The sequence below is a fragment of the Poecilia reticulata genome, linkage group LG8 (assembly GCF_000633615.1).
Source record: "Poecilia reticulata strain Guanapo linkage group LG8, Guppy_female_1.0+MT, whole genome shotgun sequence".
In the NCBI taxonomy this organism is placed as follows: Eukaryota; Metazoa; Chordata; class Actinopteri; order Cyprinodontiformes; family Poeciliidae; genus Poecilia; species Poecilia reticulata.
The window spans coordinates 2259564-2277090 of NC_024338.1; the positions used below are offsets into that span (position 1 = coordinate 2259564).

Here is a 17527-nt window from a genome sequence, read left to right on the forward strand (position 1 = left end):
AACAGCAGAGCTAACCGAGTTAACAGTGAGCTAATATTGAGCTAACAATGAGCTAATAGTGGAGCTAACTGTGAGTTAACAGTGAGCTAATAATGAGCTAACAGTAAAGCTCCTACCTGGACTGTTGATGTACATGTGGATGGGCTTGTTGTTGCTTTCTGACTGGAGGAAGAGCAGCTGGGCGATCACCAGGCTGGCTATGTTGTCATCAATCTGAGCAATGTAAAAAAGATACTTGACAAATTCCTCTGAAAATGTCTTCATATTTTCACCATTACCATAACACTTACAGGACCCATCACACAAATGATTCTCTCTCTCAGGAGGCGAGAGTAGATGTCGTACGCCCGTTCTCCTCTGCCCTAAAACACAGTTAAGTGCTTTTAACGACTTCATCATTGCAACATGTACAACAAACTATTCTGGATATGTGAATTGAGTCATTAAATATACAAAACATTTACATAAAATCCCCCCAACACTGCAGCACATTTTCAACAAAAAGAGGCCAAGTCAAAGTCCAGAGAAAGTGTCAAAACCCCACAGTGAAGAGCACCTTGTTGTGCATTGTGGATAATCCTTAGTCAGGCTACTCACCGTCTGCTCCACCACTATAGGGATGAGAGGACTCCTCCACACCGGACTGTGGTGGAAAGACCTGCTGACCTTCACAGTCAGACCCCCAATGTTCAACACCCTCTATCAGACAGAAAACAAGTTTTCATCTTAAGCATGAATAAATACAAAATGAAGATTTAGATTAAAAATATTAATTTCAACCAATAAGTTTGTTTCAGAAAGAAAATGAGATGGACATCTTTAAAATTAATTCCTCATTGTAAAAAGAGAGTCCATCTGAAAGCAGTAATTTATGTGTTTCCATCTTCTAGTTAACATTAACAGAGTGATTCTCAATATTCAAAAGAAAAGTCTGTATTACAGCATTTAAACCCTCCTTATAAGCCAGCAGCTATACCGGGTTTCCTCTGCTATTCTGATTATGCTTGAGAATAAAGTCGGGTTTTGGTTAGGCCACTCAAAAGATACTATAAACTTGATCTGACAGGGGTCTGGACCATTTTGGGCTTATAATAATATCACGTGATGTTTGTGGCTCTAAGTGAAGTTTAGTTAGCTGAACAACGCACAAAAAGGGAATAAAGGTTGAACTCCCCTGAACATTTTATTTAGTAAAGAAAGTCACTTCATTTTCTGGAAAGTCAACACAGAGCGGCCACTGCGACAGAAACAGAAGCCAAAGAGCAGAATGAAGCTGTTTAATGGTGATGATTGGATGACAGCAAGATACGGGATGAATGCTGGATTTTGATTGGCCAAGCCGATATTTCTGCATGTCCCATCATCTGGTGCTGCAGATGGTGGGAGATGTAGAAGGGGACATTTTCTCTTTCCATCAGTCTAAAGTAATTTGTACATCATTTTTTGTTTTGATAATGAAAGTTCGATCCATCGAGCAAACAGGTAAAAACTACAACAAAATATTACATTCTGATTAACTAAAAACAGTTTGGCATTTAGACGTGGATGTTTAACTAATGATGTGAAATTGTAGCAGATGGATGTGGATGTGACCAGCCAGTCTGATCCAGTCCATGCAAGTGACATGCACGCCTGGTTGGTTACGGGATTGGAAAAAAAACTAAACAAAATAAACAAACAATTCATTCATATTATTTTGCTGTCAACTGCTTTTAATTTCTGATTTAACAATTCACATTAGAAGAGTTGAATCAGAAACAATTCCGATTTAGAAATCAGAACATTCACACCAGAATATAAATTGTTAAATCATATTAACAATTGAAAGTAATGGACCAGCTTTCAGAAACTAAATCAGAGCTATGAGAAAACACGGGCGTAACGTCTCTCTACTTGATCTGAAAAGTAGAGCTTCCAATTACTGCAGTCATTTTTAGAGGTCTGCTAAGAAGAATATTCATATTTTCAATAAAAAACAGGTTTTGTAGCATATTTGCTGACCGAACATCAGACTTCTTCTCAGTTCTGAATGTGATCAGGATGCAGCCGTCCTGTTGTCCAGACAACAAAAAGTGGAGAACAGACACAGCTGCTTTTGCTGCTCAGTTGAGACTGATGGACAGGACCGGAAGCGGCTGCCTCCTTAAAGCAGCTGCCATGCTGCCATGAAGGCGAAGCAACAGCAACAGCTTGACGTGAGCCGCGTTCAGTGGCGCAGCTGTACCCGACACATTGCTGGAACACAAACTCGGTTCTGTACTCACTCGTAACAGCATTCTGGAAGTGTTTTCCAGGTGTAGCCCCCTCTACCTGACCCTGCTACACCGGAACTTATTCTAACTCGACCTTTGTTGAGCTCTTTCATCATTTCCGTCTTTTACAGTATTGCTTTGTCGCCACCGTGTGGTGTGAATAGATTCAGTCAGGTCGGGTGGCCTTTTCTTTCTTTCTTTCTTTTTTTCTTTCTTTCTTTCTTTCTTTCTTTCTTTCTTTCTTTCTTTCTTTCTTTCTTTCTCGCTATCTGGTTTTCTTTTTCTTCTTTTTTTTTTTAGAATTTTACCGATAACGACTATTCATCATAAGCAAGCAAGTTCATTTTGACTGAGATGAGATAAGCTAATGATGATGTTATAAAACAGTTGAGAATTTTAACTAATCAGAGAAATGCACCAAAACATGAGTAGAATTATATTTCTTTATTGTAGATTTTAGAACACCTGAATTTGCATAAAAAGCAATATTTTTCGTCTGCCGAATAACTTAATTTTAAAATATGAAATCAGATAGTTCTTTAGTGGACTTGAGTAATTTATTGTATGACTAATTTTGACTTTTACTTGAGCAAATATATGTTGAAGTAGTGCAAATCATATGGTTTGCTCTACTCACCTCTGGATTGAGCTATAGCTGCTATGGAGCTCATCAGACTTTTGTGAACTATTGTATAAAAACATCTTTGCTCTTCTGAGTATCTGATCATTCTGAAGTACTGTGCCTATAAAACGTATCCACTTTCTTGGATTTTTTACCTTTTCTTTTTTAAACAATCGTTTTGTGATGAAAATTAACACAAAAAAAATCTTTAATGATGAATTGAAAACAGATTTATTTAATTAAATGAATAGTCCCCCGCTACCCCACCTGGGGCAATTTTTAGTTAATGCACCTCTGCCTGTAGTTACTAGATAACATCTGCTTTTCACCACCACCGTGTGAGTGGAAGACCACAAACAGAACAACAACAAACAAACAAACAAACCAGATGAGGAATTAAGTCATAGACAACAAAGTTTGATTCATAATTTCATGTTTTGTTTTCTTGATGAAAAAGTGTCAGAAATCAAATATTTAATTAAATTTTAAGGTGTTTTAAGGTGACTTTGAGGCAAATAATGCAATCATGTTTGTAATCTTGTAAAAAGGAAATCAATGAGGCTGCAGCATACTCCCAGTTAGCTAAAATAGGCTAAAGACCCAGTCATCTGTTTAGAAATGTTTTTGATCAAAAAAAAGACCCCACAGAAATGAAGGATTTTCAGCCATTGCTCTTATCCCAGTGGCATTATTTCATGACTATAGTTAAGTTGGCAACTAGACAAAAATATCCATCCATTTGCTTTTTTTTCTCCTTTTTTTAAACTCATGGTTATGTCATGAGACATAAAAGATAACCTTATAACTTTTTAAAAAGTAATATTAATAGGAAATACATTGTTTATTTCATATGAATAGGGATAAAGTATTAAATTTAGCAATGAATTTCCTATATAAATAAATGAAATCATTGATCATATAATTTAGACGGGGATAGCCTAAAATGTAAATTACACAAAATGTAGGTTTTATTTTGAAAGATTCTACCGGAAGTCCCACCGCTCTCCTACAGTTAGGACTTTGCTCATATGGGTGCAGTTGCCAAGTTGCTGTAACTTTCTCTGTTTCTTGAACGCAGTCATGTCGAACAACAGCGCGGCCAACAGCAGTTTAGTCATCGCCCAGAAGGCAGTGAAGCAGCTGCGGCTGGAAGCTAGCGTCCGGCGGATAAAGGTAAGAAAGTCCCACTTAAGATTTGACTGTGCGCGTGACTCCCGCTCTGGAGCGCATCCTCAGCGAACTTCGGTGCGCGTGATGCTTGTTATTAATCTGGGGATATTTAATATCAGCGTCACTGACTTTTTAAAATAATTTTACTATAAGTTTTAGTGCCGTATTAAAACTTATTTTATAAAAATGTAAATGTATGGATGCTATAGATGGATGTTTATGTTAATTTAAAAGTAGATGCAATATAACACAAATACTTTTCCGTAACCGAGTTGAACATCCCACGTATGCTTTCAAAATGACATCTCATTATTTACATTGCAAAGTAATGGGAAAGCGGTATTACTGTATTATTTCTAGGAAATGGCTGCTGCAGACCGTTTCCTCTGGGAGTTGAGCACAGTGATAGCTTTGTTGATTGTGCTGCAGTGTGACTGCTGGGATTGTTGGCGGGATACTTATTTTAGAGCAGGGGTCAGGCTTGCTTTAAGTATATGTCCCAAAGAAGGGGATGGAAAGCAAAAATAAATCACAACCATTAGTTAGTCTGAACATTTTAAGTTGCAGTCCGAATAGAAACTATACTCTGGAAACTTTGAATTGAAGCAAAAACAATAAAATTCTTGTTGACAAGAGAACTAATAAAAATATCAGCAAACGTATATAGCTTAACAGAAAATAAAAACAGAAAATGAAATGGACCCCATCAGTACAGTATTTGGGACAGCGTGTAACAGTTTGTGGAACTTCCACTGCATCAACATCTCATCATTGAATGTGCTGCTTTGGTTGAGAGGGTGAGTGTATTGCTTACATAATTGAGCAATTCCTAATTATTGAACAATGACAACCAAATTACAGTTGTGTAATGAAGTGGCAATACCAGATATGAGTTTACTTCAACTAAAGAGTGTACAGCAAAACAAACAAACAAAAATCAACAAAAAACTAACAATAAAAATGGCAGATTGGTTATGGGGCAGTTTGATGCACCATAACCAGGTGTGACCTGGCAACAAGAATTTGACATTTTCAATAACTTCTTACTAAAGACAATTACTAAATATGATAATACTTCATATATAATGCTAAATTAAATAGCACTATTATCATCATCACCACCACTATTTTTCAAATAATGGAGCACCATCTCACAAAGATAAACTGGTTCAGAGACACACATCTGTGTGTACGATAAACTTATAGGTTAAACACACCATTCAGGCTACTTGAGTTCACAACTAATATCAATTGTCAGTATGATTAAGCTTAAATCAAATTCAACTTTTCATGTGTCCAGGTAATTTCCTGACCCACAACTCATAACAGGATTCAGTGTGGACAAACAAAAGAGGAAGAGAGGAGCGGTTAGAAGGGCAAGAACAGTAACAGACTAACCTTAACAAAAGTCAGAATGACTTAACATTCCAGAGTACAGAGCAGATTTTGAGGAGCAAAACAGATACAAAGGGGGCGATGTTCAGCAAGGGTTTATGTTCCAGGGGTAGGTCCAAGTGGTTCCTCAACAGAGTGCGGGGAGCAGACAGCAGGGGACAACAGAGCTGCAGTGGACCACCGTGGAATGGGTGAACAACCAGAGAAGATCTGTCCTGAAGAGGGATGATGTGAAAAGCAACAAAACTTCACCCAGGGAGGCGCCGCAAGCACCAGGAAGAAACTGAAGATAGGAAGCTGGAAGCTCAGATAAACTTAGGTGAAAATATGGCGCTTGACTCTACTGGAAGAGCTGATCATCAGGTAAAGTTAGGTCATTCAACAGATTCTAAAATCCCCACAGTCAGAAGAGATAATTACAGGCCGATGTGGAATCTACAGCAGGACAGCCACACCCTCCAGCAGAGATCCTCTGTTCACTCATATTCACTCCATTCTGTCCTTTAGATGAAATGATTTGTTGAGAGCATTTAAAGAGTCTTATTGGGCAAAGATATCAGTCAGGACACAACAAAAGACAATGAAGAAGGGAATAAAGAAGAGGAGAAGATCTGAAACCAATGAAAAGGCAAGAAGAAAATGAAAGGAGCTGCAGAAATGTCTAGTGAGTACTGGTTGTGCTTTACATGCAACAGCAATCACCCGCTGTGTTCTTCTCATGGTCCGGTTCTGTTAAAGAGTTACAAAACCACAGACTGGCTTGGCTGAAATCCCCACAAAACTTAGTGAAAGATTGCTTTTATGAATGTACGTTGAAACCAAAGTTCAACTGTTTTTGGCCTTAATTGTAAAAGCCGTATTTGGCATTCCAAAAAAATACTCCAAAAAAGGTGTTACTTCACCAAGTCAGACACAGTTGTGGCAGCATCATGCTCTGGGGTGGGGTTTTTTCTGCTGTAGCCGATGTGGAGGAAACCATCAACAGTTTTTTTCATTGCAAACATTCAGGTTTGCAGTATAAGGTGTATTTTTGAAAGCTGAAAATTAAGAGGATTTTTTTTTTTTTAGAGTTGCCAATAGCCAACTGACTTCTGATAAAACCTAAGCCTATTAGAAGACCTGTAGGACGACCTGGACAGGGCTGGAAAGGGCTGTCCACCTGCAGCGTCTAACAGAGCTGGAGCACGTTAGCTATGAAGACAGACAAATGTTCCCAACTCAAGTGTTGCATACTGAAAGATTTACTTATAAGGACTGGAGACTGTATGTAAACTAAAAGGTGCTTCAACAAATTATTAGTCTTAGTTGATGCTGGACAATATGGCTGAAAAATGTGGCATGATAAAAGCATTTCATGTCAGTCTATATCTAGAATTATCAACAAGTTTTTTTTGTTTTAACTATCTGAAATTCTGCCAAACTATGGGTATGACCTTAACCGTTTCATCCACTCTGTTTTGTATTTTTAAGCAGTAATGAAGGGAGGCAACCAAAGAGTGATGAGTTGATCCCACCAGCCTTGCTTAGCTGCTGTGAAAAGCTGAGCTGCTAAAGCTTGTCCTCTGGCTACATCCCCCACAATGCTGTGCGATTCTGGATCAGAGTTCAGTGAATATTCTAGCTATCGATATTGGTCAAGTGCCTATCGTCATATATAATAAGTTATTTATTGTCCAGCTGTAGTTTTAGTGTAGGGGCACTAATGCTTTTTTATGTCATTGCATCTTTTTTCTTGTTTGGCTGAATTGTCCCAAATATAATGTCGTATTTCATAAATGAGAATCTGCTTCGATGAGGCTCTTTTGTCAGATTAAAGCACCTTTTGAAAATAACATTAGAGCAGGTATTAAACTTACTTTCCATTAAGCCCCCACCATGAAAAGATTTATTATGTACCTGGAGTACAATTATCACCTTAAATGCTGTGTTGTCATTGGCTGTAATCAAAAAAATCATGTTAATTAACAGAAACATCAGTCTGTGCAGAATTAATACATTCATACCATGTGTGAACTGGGTTACTGAAATCAATTAACTTTAATGAATATTCTAATTTATTGACAATGCATCAGACTAAAGGTGGGCAAAGTATTCATATGATTTATTTTGAGCTAATTTTCTGACCTAAAATCCCTGGAGTTTTAACAAGCTGACGATTTATCTTCATGAACCCGGCTGAGGTACTAGTGGGGGTTCTGTCCCACACTGGGCCAGTTTTAATCACACATTCTTACCACCTGAGTGGATATTAATAATCAACAAACAGTCCTCTCTTATGTTTTCTGTATTGTTTAGGTTTCTCAGGCAGCTACAGAACTGAAGACCTTCTGTTTGCAAAACGCTCACAAAGACCCGCTGCTGACCGGCGTCCCCTCCAGTGATAACCCATTCAGGCCTCCCAAGTCATGTGTTCTGCTTTGAGGTGTGTGTGTGGCGCTCTTTTCCACAAAGAAATATTATTCACACTTTCCTGAAATGTCTTGTTTTCTTCTCACATGATGTTTATTTGATACTTGGTTCACATCCTCATTGCCTAAACGTCTCATTTGAAAATGTATTTCCTAAAAATCAAATAAAAATGACCAACATGAGCTTGTGGATTCTGTCCAGGACCTTTTCATATTTTTTATGTTTTACTGTTACATGGAGATGCCATCTCTGACAAACATGTCATCCAGAATGGGACCACATGAAACATTTTATTCTAGTACAGCAGCAGATCTTTTGACAGTTTTAGATGACTTTTTTTTAGGTGTCTTTGGAGATAATAACTTCACATAAATGTCAATTAATCTTTTATCTGTAGGGCTGCGAAGGAGAGAGGAACACATAAACAGTTTCCTGTGGATTTTCACAAAGTGTCACTGCCGTTGAAGATAAAGAAGACGACTCCACTGCTTGCAGCTAGTTCTCAGAAGGACTTTTTGACCACAAAAAAATGTTGCAGTGAAGCATAATCCCCCAAAATTCTTTGTATTTCCAAAGCTTTTCCAGAATGAATCTAAAGTTAAATATTGAATGAGTAGGCTCTACTGCTACGAGATTCCGAGACATAAAATGCAATATTTCAACATGCTAGATTTTTTTTGTTCAGTTTTGTGAGTTTATTATTCAGCAATAGTTACTTTAGTAGCATTTAAAGTACAGCAACAAATGTTTCTTTTCCTATTCAAAAGTTCTCAGTAATTTAATTCCACCTGTTAATAATAGAGTTTGACATGCATTTAGCTAAACAAATGTTTTCTGATCTATTGTAAGCTTTACAGATTTGTCTCTTCATGGAAAGAGATATTTTGTTCACTAGTTTTCTGTTGTATTTCAACTGCTTTTTAAATAGTTCTCTGCAATTGTAACATATTCATTCACTGACTTATAAAGTGCTTTGAAACATCCAAAAAAAGAGACCAAAACGCATAACAATAAAATTGTTACATCGTCACAAGATCACACAGAACAAAATGTTAATAATGTTTCTACTGTCAACTAAGTAACAGCATTTGTTAATCATAACAAAATGTCAGATTTGAGTTGTAAATATGACATTGTCATGTTTTCAGGTGCAATGCCACCTGATAACTTTGTACTTGAACAGCAGCTTCGCAATGAAACAGTCTGCTGGGCAATCATTTTATACACAGTTTTTCAGCAGGAAAATGGAAACTGGTCAGAGTTGGTGGGTGATTGATGAAGCTAAACACAGACACTGCAGCTGACACTGCAAGCTGCTTAACACGGGGCCAGAGATTCATCTTCCAGCAGAAAAACAACCCTAAATATACAACCATAGTTACAATAAAACGGTTTAAATCAAAGCATATTCATGTGTTAGAATTGCACAAAGACTAGACCTAAATGCTATTGTGATTGTACCAAGGCCTGAATATTGGTTTGCAGTCATTCCACCTAACATTACTGAGCTTGAAACATTTTGCATACAATTATCAATTTCTGCCCCAGATGTATGACGCTCAATTCAATAAAAGACTATTTGCAGAAAAATGCTGTTGTACAAAGTATTGAGTTACAAATAAAAATGCTCATCATGTTTTTCAGACCTGGATTTGTCAAGCATTTTGAAAACCTATATCCTTTTTATTCCACTTACATTGCTTTGTGTATAATGAATAATAAAGTCTATGGCTGTAAAATGATCAAATGTGAAGCATTTAGAAAAGAAACTGTTTAATACCAATTTTTATGAATAAGCAAATCTTAATGCATGATAAAAAAGTACCTATAGATTTATTCTTATAAATGTTGTTGAATTTGTTTCATTTTAACTTGGTATTAAATGTTAAAGTGACTGAAAAGAAATCTTCGATTAGTTACTTGTGTTTGTGTGCTACCATGATAAGCCCGGTAGGAGGCGCTGTTGAAGCAGCTCACCGGAGTGATGGCTGTCCTGCCTCCAGTAGAGAGCACTGCTTGGTTGACGTGAGCGGCGTCGACCTGCCTCTACTTCCAGATCGAAGATGGCGGTCTCTGTGTTCCGCGGCGTGCGGCTGCTCTCTATCGGAGACGCGAATGGAGACATACAGCGACATTCAGAGCAGCAGCCGCTGCGGCTAGAAGTGAAAACATCACAAGATGCTGCCCTCATCAATCTCTCCAATGGTGAGTTGGACTGTTTGTTTCTAACAACTGCTCTCTGGACGGTCGGCCTGATTGAACTGCTAATGCTCAGTGCTAATGTGGCCAGTGGTAGCTTTAGCCAACAAGGAGCTGTTCCATCTTGAGACCACCTCGTTTCCCTTTACTTGTCACGAGGGAACTAAAGAAAACTAAATATTTTGTAGCTTATTTGGGATTCTGAAGCCTGAACGCATTGGGTTTAGGTACCATACAACGAAGTTCACTGCTTGGAATAACGCGATCAAGAACATGTAGAGTAGTTTTAACGGTAAGGACGGTTGCTAAATAACGTGAACTAAAACATGCTAGTAAAACAATACCACTAGCCTACATTTAACAGTGACGTGATAAACTCACATGGTTGCATCCATTTAACACCTTTGGTTTTGTTTATTTATATTTTATCGTAATAGTGTAAGCTGTGTTTTTATAAGTCAGCACGAATCAGTTTTGTTCCCCTGGGAGCCGGGTAGTTAGGAGAGTGCTTAGCTTGAATTAGCCGCTTTGAATTGATTCGCAGCAGAGACCTGGAGACATCACTTCTGACCCGCCACTGTGCTCTACGATCCGGGCGGCTCTTCGCACTGCGTGGCTTTTATCGGACCGTGGATTTAATGGCACACTGAAAGTTTTTCTAAGTAGTAGTTTTACGTTAAAGCTGCTGAGGCAGATTTGGTAGCGTAGTCACACTGGGCCCTCATTACTTATGCATTCATCTTTGTTCTCATTGGAACAATGGCTTCATCCCTTGCCCGCCACCTCATGCGTGCCGTGAAGGCAGCATCAGAGCTGCTCTGCACATTTTCCCACTTAATGTAATTCCCCTATTAAAAAACAGCAACACACTGCGGCTGTACAAGTCTACGGTTATGCAAAAAAAAAAAAAAGAAATTTTAAAAGCGCAACTCAGCGCAACATTATTATTATTATGGCGAAAGCCAACGTCAATATATCTGTAGAAATAGACCTAAGATATATTGGAGTCGGTCAATTTAAAATACAATACAAAAGTAAAGGGAATATGAAATGGAGTATGAAAGTTTAAATATGGGAGAACATTGAAACCTGTTGGATTTCCATTAAAATAAGACACACGATGAATTTGTGGTGTAAATTGTTGAAAATCAATTGATTAATATATGTTTATTTTTGGTAAATTTCATAAAATAACTACTTTTCTGTTTCTTGTGGATAAAATGTCAATTATAAAACATTCTTGAATAAACTTACCAAAATAAATACTGCCAAGTTGCATTTCTAGCTAAACTGAAGTAGTTTAGCTACTTCAGTTTAATTTCTATTTACATTTAATGTGTTAAAGTTTCGCTTTTTACAACAATTACATGGGATCCCTGAAAGCAGGCTATTTCCTTGGTCTGAATTCTGCACTTAGTTTTTTTTCTTATGATCTGCTTAATCAATCCCTTGTTTTTAATACTGTGTGCAGGACCGTTCTAGTTGTTCTCAGTTCTTTCTGGATAGTTTTTCATTGATAACTGCATTCATGGGTTGTTTGATTTCTAAAATTTCTTTATCATGTGAATAAAAATGTTTTTAGCTGTAATTAGCTTTTACGATGGATGGTGTCCTTTTACAACTTAAACCTGCATATCACCTTCAGAGTGTCTTTAATGAGAATCAATGTGCTGTAATTTCACATAAGTTTCTTATTCCGGCTAAAAACCTATTGTGACAGGCCTTCTAGGCCTGTCACAATAGGTCAAGTAAAATGATAATTTGTCCTAGAAGTTATTGCAATAAACAATAATATTGTTGTTTTGACGCCATTTTCAAGTAAAACTAATGCAGGACCCCATTCTTACGGATCAGCAGACTTTAAATTCTGATGAACATTTAGCACTGGAACGGGAAGACATTTTAAATATCCAATATGAATAAACAAAACCGAAACAATAAGTAAAATGGATACTTGTTGTAAACAAAACAGTCCTTCAAAATAAGGGCTGGTTGAGACCAAGTCATCAAACTGAAGACTTTTGTCATTAATTTCTTTGGTAGAAAATGAGAAATGCTATAAATTATGCAGGTGAAAATTGTTTGTTTTAATTTATTATGCAATTAATTGATTTATTGATTATTGTGACAGGCCTATGTCCAAGTCCTGCTGCTTCACTTGGCTTTTACTGTTCAGTGAAAAAAAGTAATTGCCCCATTACAGATTTAATCTGTTCTTCCTTTTCTGTTGCATGTGAATGTTTCAGGTCAACATGCCATAATGACAACCTGAACAGTTTCCACATGAGGATTTTATGTATTAAGGGAAAAAAGGCATCCAAAGGCACGTGGCCAAACCTACACCTGGCTGTCGGCTCTTGGTGGGAATGTCTGCCCAGGATCACTCTTCTTTGCACAATTGTTTTAATTTGGCCACATTGGGGTGTTTCCCAGTAGAAACAACCTATTTAAAACGGTATGTAACTTTTACAAATATGTGGTTTTGACATGTTTGTCAAAATTGTCACCATGTTGAGACAGTATAGAGAACAGAATCGTTGGTTCAGAAAGTCCTCCAGGTCCTGAAGCAGAAGCCCCAGATCATCATGCGACCACCACCGTCTTTAACTGCTAGTGTGGCGTTCCTTTTTCTGAAACGTTTTCTTGTTTTTATGTCCTATGAGAGGGAATGCTAACATTCCAAAATGTTCAACATCTGACTCGTTAATCTTTAGGATATATTCCCAAACTGGGCTGTTACGTTATTTTGGGTCAGGAGTGGCTTTGGCCATTTTGGAAGCCATTTTGCGCCAGTCTCTCTGCCTTAATGTAGGATAGTGAACTCTGACCTTAAATGATGTGAAGCCTGCTGAGCTTCCTGGTTGTTTTAGTTGTTGACGTGTTGTCTGCTGTTTGTGAACGCTTTGCCTCTGTTCCATGTTCTCCGGCAGAGATGCTTTTCTCACTGTTTCCACATTAATAGATGTCAATCATTTTGTTTCCTCATTGAAGTTCTTTGAATCTGGGCACAGTGTGGTGGTTTGAAATCTTGTGACCAACTTCATGTTGTCAGACATGGGTTTTATTTTATTTTTTTAAGTGCTTTCTTCAGTCTGTAGGTCTGACAGTACTTAAAATAGAATGGAACCAAACATTTTTTTTATCACACCTAACTTATGATTTCACAAATGGGGCTGAGTATGTTTCTACATTGGACCAGATTGGAATCATCAAACTATGAAGAATGAGCTTCATAATTTGAAGTTTGCTGTTTTTTTTTTTTTTTTAAGGTTTAATTGGCTCTAGTGGCCTTTATTTGGTTTTGGTGTGTTTTCTATACCTTTGTCAGATGTTAAAATGAGTTTGACCTGAAAACATTGAAGCATGTGAAACTCCAGATTTCTTGGACTGCCATCGTTTTGTCCAAAGGTCTGCTGACGCTGGATAACACAGTCAAAACAATAACACAGTGATGTGTGTCAAATTTTATTGAGATTATCATTGTTGCTAAATTTGACATAATGGTTTCAGCATATATAAATTAAAAGACTTTAAATTATTTAACATTTATATGTAAGATTTTAAGGAGCTGGCAAGTTTACTTTGTAGAAGTTCAAAGAACAATATTCATAGTCAGATTGTTTTGTTACCACAGCTACAATCTGATGCTGTGAGTTTAATCTTTGAGTTTCAGCTGTTTGTTCACAAATACAAATTAGTAAGYTGCAGTTATAATTTATTGCTTTTTAGGTTTGCCAGTTAAACTACTCCCCCTGTCCTAGATTTCACTAAATCTAACACAGAAGCTGTTAGAGGTGCTGATGTTTTTAGCAACAAAAGGGGCTCCTAAGTCATATTCTGGCCTCATACACCCTTGGACCGGCTCTGGATGATGTGGTAATCCGCTGCACTGCGCAGAGATGCGCAACAAATGGGAGATTTTATTCAATGCTGCTAATGTGGCTTTAGTAGCTCTTTCATTTCGTGTGTGTTTAGTTTTTAACAAGGGGACACAGAAACTATTTTGGTTGGTCGAGTTTCTGGACGAGTTTTTCAGATCTCCGGTGGCCGCGCGCATTAACTCTGTTTGACTAAGTGGGCAAAACATTTGATACGGTTTGGTGCTTAGTGTAACCGGAAAAATAATACTAGTAATAATAATAAAATAATATAAAATCAGCGTGATGCGTGACTGCGAGGAGAGCGCGAAAGCTCCTCACCAATGAATGATTAGCACTGGGTCGTTAACCACTAACGCACCGGCTAACCGGGAACACAGACCTAAACCTTACAGGGGAGACGGGGCCAAACGCTGGACAGCGTGTTGAGATGTAAACGCCGCATAATGTTTTGTTCACAAATATACATCACTCTCACCGCTCACTCAAAGCACCTCTGAAAGCGCGACTACAGTCATGGCCAAAAGTTTTGAGAATGACACAAATATTATATTTTCACATGATCTGCTGCCCTCTGGTTTTCATGTGTGTATGTCAGATGTCTTCATCACATACAGAAATACAATTGCAATCATATTATGAGTAACAAAAGCTTTTATTGACAGGTAGAATGAGTTAATGCAGCAAGTCAATATTTGCAGTGTCAACCCCTTTTCTTCAGGTCCTCTGCAATTCTCCCTGGCATGCTCTCAATCAACTTCTGGACCTAATCCTGACTGATAGCAGTTCATTCTTGCATAATCAATGCTTGCATTTAGTCAGAATTCCTAGGTTTTTGTTTGTCCACCCGTCTCTTGATGATTGATCACAAGTTTTCAATGGGATTAAGATTTGGGGAGTTTCCAGGACATGGACCCAAAATCTCTGTTTTGTTCCCTGAGCCAGTTAGTTATCACCTTTGCTTTATGGCAAGGTGCTCCATCATGCTGGAAAAGGCTTTGTTCATCACCAAACTGCTCTTGGACGTTTGGGAGAAGTTGCTCTCGGAGGACATTCTGGTACCGTTCTTTATTCATGGCTGTGTTTTTAGGCAAGACTGTGAGAGAGCCGACTCCCTTGGCTGAGAAGCAACCCCACACAGGAATGGTTTCAGGATGCTTTACAGTTGGCATGAGACAAGACTGGTGGTGGCGCTCACCTCGTCTTCTCCGAACAAGCTGTTTTCCAGATGTCCCAAACAATYGGAAAGGGGATTCATCAGAGAAAATGACTTTACCCCAGTCCTCRGCAGTCCACTCCCTGTACCTTTTGCAGAATATCAGTCTGTCCCTGATATTTTTCCTGGAGAGAAGTGGCTTCTGCCTCCTTGAGACCAGGCTTTGCTCCAAGAGTCTCTGCCTCACAGTGCGTGCAGATGCACTCACACCTGCCTGCTGCCAATCCTGAGCAAGCTCTGCACTGCTGGTAGCCCGATCCATCCCGCAGCTGAAACACTTTTAAGAGACGGTTCTGGCGCTTGCTGGTCTTTCTTGGGTGCCCTGCAGCCTTTTTGGCAACAATGGAACCTCTCTCCTTGAAGTTCTTGATGATGCGATAGATTGTTGACTGAGGTGCAATTTTTCTAGCTGTGATACTCTTCCCTGTTAGGCCATTGTTGTGCAGTGCAATGAATTTCCTGAATTTGTATTATTTTGTTATTTTTAAGTTGGGCTGAAACAAAGAATTTGTTTAATAATCAATTCATTGCAATTAATCAATTGCTATATTGCTAACCGAACTATGCAGACTTAAAAAAGGCCCTTTGATGAAAGAGCTGCACACTCAGAACAGTAATTAAGTTCAAACTGTCCAAAACATAATATATATTTGATTTAATCTGTTCTGCTCAGAACTCAAGTGGTTCAAATTCTAAAATTTGAACCACTTGAGTGGTAAAAAAAAAACGTAAAAGAAATCTCATATTAGGCACCTTTTGCTATCAATTATTAATCATTAATCCAAAAATGAATGTCCAGATCCTACACTGTACTGATAACACAATAAGAAAGGCCTGACCTCTTCACATGTTGCTATTGTTTTAGCTACAGATCTCTTTTTTGCTGCAAATAAAGGCAACATAATGTTTAATTTCTGATTTAGAAAGGGAACTGACTTATTTATTTGCATCTTTTAATGCATTTCTAACACTGTAAAAAAGGTTTGTGATTAAATGAAAAATCTACAGAATGTGGCAATTTGTTGGATTAATTGATTTAGTAATAGCAAAAGCATCTATTACTAAAATTATTGTTAGTTGCAACCCTAAGAGTGACCCTTGTGCTCCAAGTAGTTACATCTATCTGTATTATTTGTTTAAACATAAAACCACTCAACATTCTGACCTAAAGCTGCTGATTTTTTTTTTCTTCTTGTAATTTGACTCATTAAAAGGTTTTACTCTTTAACTTGAACAACTTGCTGCTGTATGCTAATGCTCTGTTTTTAGTTAGTTGTCTGCAGGAGATCAGCTCTCTGCAGCCCAGCTGTCTCTGTGTGAAGCACAGTCAGATGCTATCTCCTCTCTAATGTCTTTAACAGCTTTGCTGGTAATAAACTGAGCATGGCTGAGGTCACCAGAAAAGGGAGCTTGTGGAAATGACCAAGTAAAAATAGCCCGTGTTGGTTTTGTTCAGCACCGCTGGCCCAGTTACCAAGGTTCCACTTATTGTTGGCGCTCTGTTCTGTTTTAAATGGATAGAAGAGATAAATGACCCAAGTTGTTTTACTAGCTTTGTAAAAAATATTCAGATGGAAGCGTGTCACAGAGTAATTGCTCTTCTAATTCATATTCAACAGGTTATGATTAACAGACGGGCAGTTGAACATCGCTGTTTCCACATGCTGGGCAGCCACCACAGCCTGGGCTCTAAACATCGTCACAACTCTTCTTTTCTGTTGATTCACTCTGTAGAATGTGTGTTACACATAAACATGTTATAACAAATTTTGCTGGACGATAAATTCCCAGTAATTATTGCGGTAAACGATAATGTATTCACAGTTTTTGCCCTCTCAAAGACTAATAAACTTAAATTTTGTACAGAACACTCCATAGTGGAACTGGAAAACGTTTTAAATATCCAAAATAAAATGACAACCAAAACCAATAAATGAAAAGGAAATAAAAACCAACACACAACTGAAACCATAGATAAGATGGATTATGAACTCTGAACAAAATTGTTCTTCAGAACTAATAATCATCAGAATCAAAATGATTGAGCTCCTGTTTATTTATGTGATTAGTTGCTTATTGCAGCAGACATGTTTACTTGCACGTTAGACTTGTGCAACACACTGTGTGCACAAACAAGGGATTTGACTTTGGTTTCAAGCGCTCAAAGCATCCAAACATGAAGTAGAAATACCCAAAGTTTGAGGAAATGAGGGCTAAAAGAAACGGTATGACCATGTGTGGGTTGCTGTAGTGCTAATATGCTTATTTTGTTTCCCAGCAGAGTAGCTGACTGCTCTGGCTGCAAGTTGTTCATTTTGTTAATCGGAGACGGCCTGAGGGAAGAAACTGTCTCTGTGGCACCACCTTAAGGCAAAAGTCTAAATAG

At 38.0% G+C, this 17527-nt stretch overlaps 3 protein-coding genes across 3 annotated transcripts in view; 2 read left to right on the forward strand and 1 right to left on the reverse strand.

Moving 5' to 3' along the window:
• Positions 1 to 2357, reverse strand: part of clpp (caseinolytic mitochondrial matrix peptidase proteolytic subunit) — a 6686-nt gene extending 4329 nt beyond the window's left edge. Inside the window, exons 1-4 of the mRNA XM_008415068.2 lie at positions 2265 to 2357; positions 598 to 699; positions 291 to 362; positions 117 to 213 (exon numbers count right to left, since the gene is read on the reverse strand). Coding sequence (XP_008413290.1) covers positions 117 to 213; positions 291 to 362; positions 598 to 699; positions 2265 to 2276 — 283 coding nt within the window. The 5' untranslated portion in view covers positions 2277 to 2357. The remainder of the gene's footprint in view (positions 1 to 116; positions 214 to 290; positions 363 to 597; positions 700 to 2264) is intronic.
• Positions 2358 to 3873: 1516 nt separating this feature from the next.
• Positions 3874 to 9493, forward strand: LOC103468179 (guanine nucleotide-binding protein G(I)/G(S)/G(O) subunit gamma-5). Its single transcript, XM_008415067.2, has 3 exons — positions 3874 to 4047; positions 7735 to 7861; positions 8246 to 9493. Exons 1-2 carry the CDS (start codon positions 3955 to 3957, stop codon positions 7858 to 7860), a joined length of 219 nt encoding a protein of 72 aa, XP_008413289.1. The 5' UTR covers positions 3874 to 3954; the 3' UTR covers position 7861; positions 8246 to 9493.
• Positions 9494 to 9843: 350 nt separating this feature from the next.
• The window catches only part of carm1 (coactivator-associated arginine methyltransferase 1), a 30862-nt gene continuing 23178 nt past the window's right edge, over positions 9844 to 17527 (forward strand). Inside the window, exon 1 of the mRNA XM_008415066.2 lies at positions 9844 to 10053. Coding sequence (XP_008413288.1) covers positions 9912 to 10053 — 142 coding nt within the window. The 5' untranslated portion in view covers positions 9844 to 9911. The remainder of the gene's footprint in view (positions 10054 to 17527) is intronic.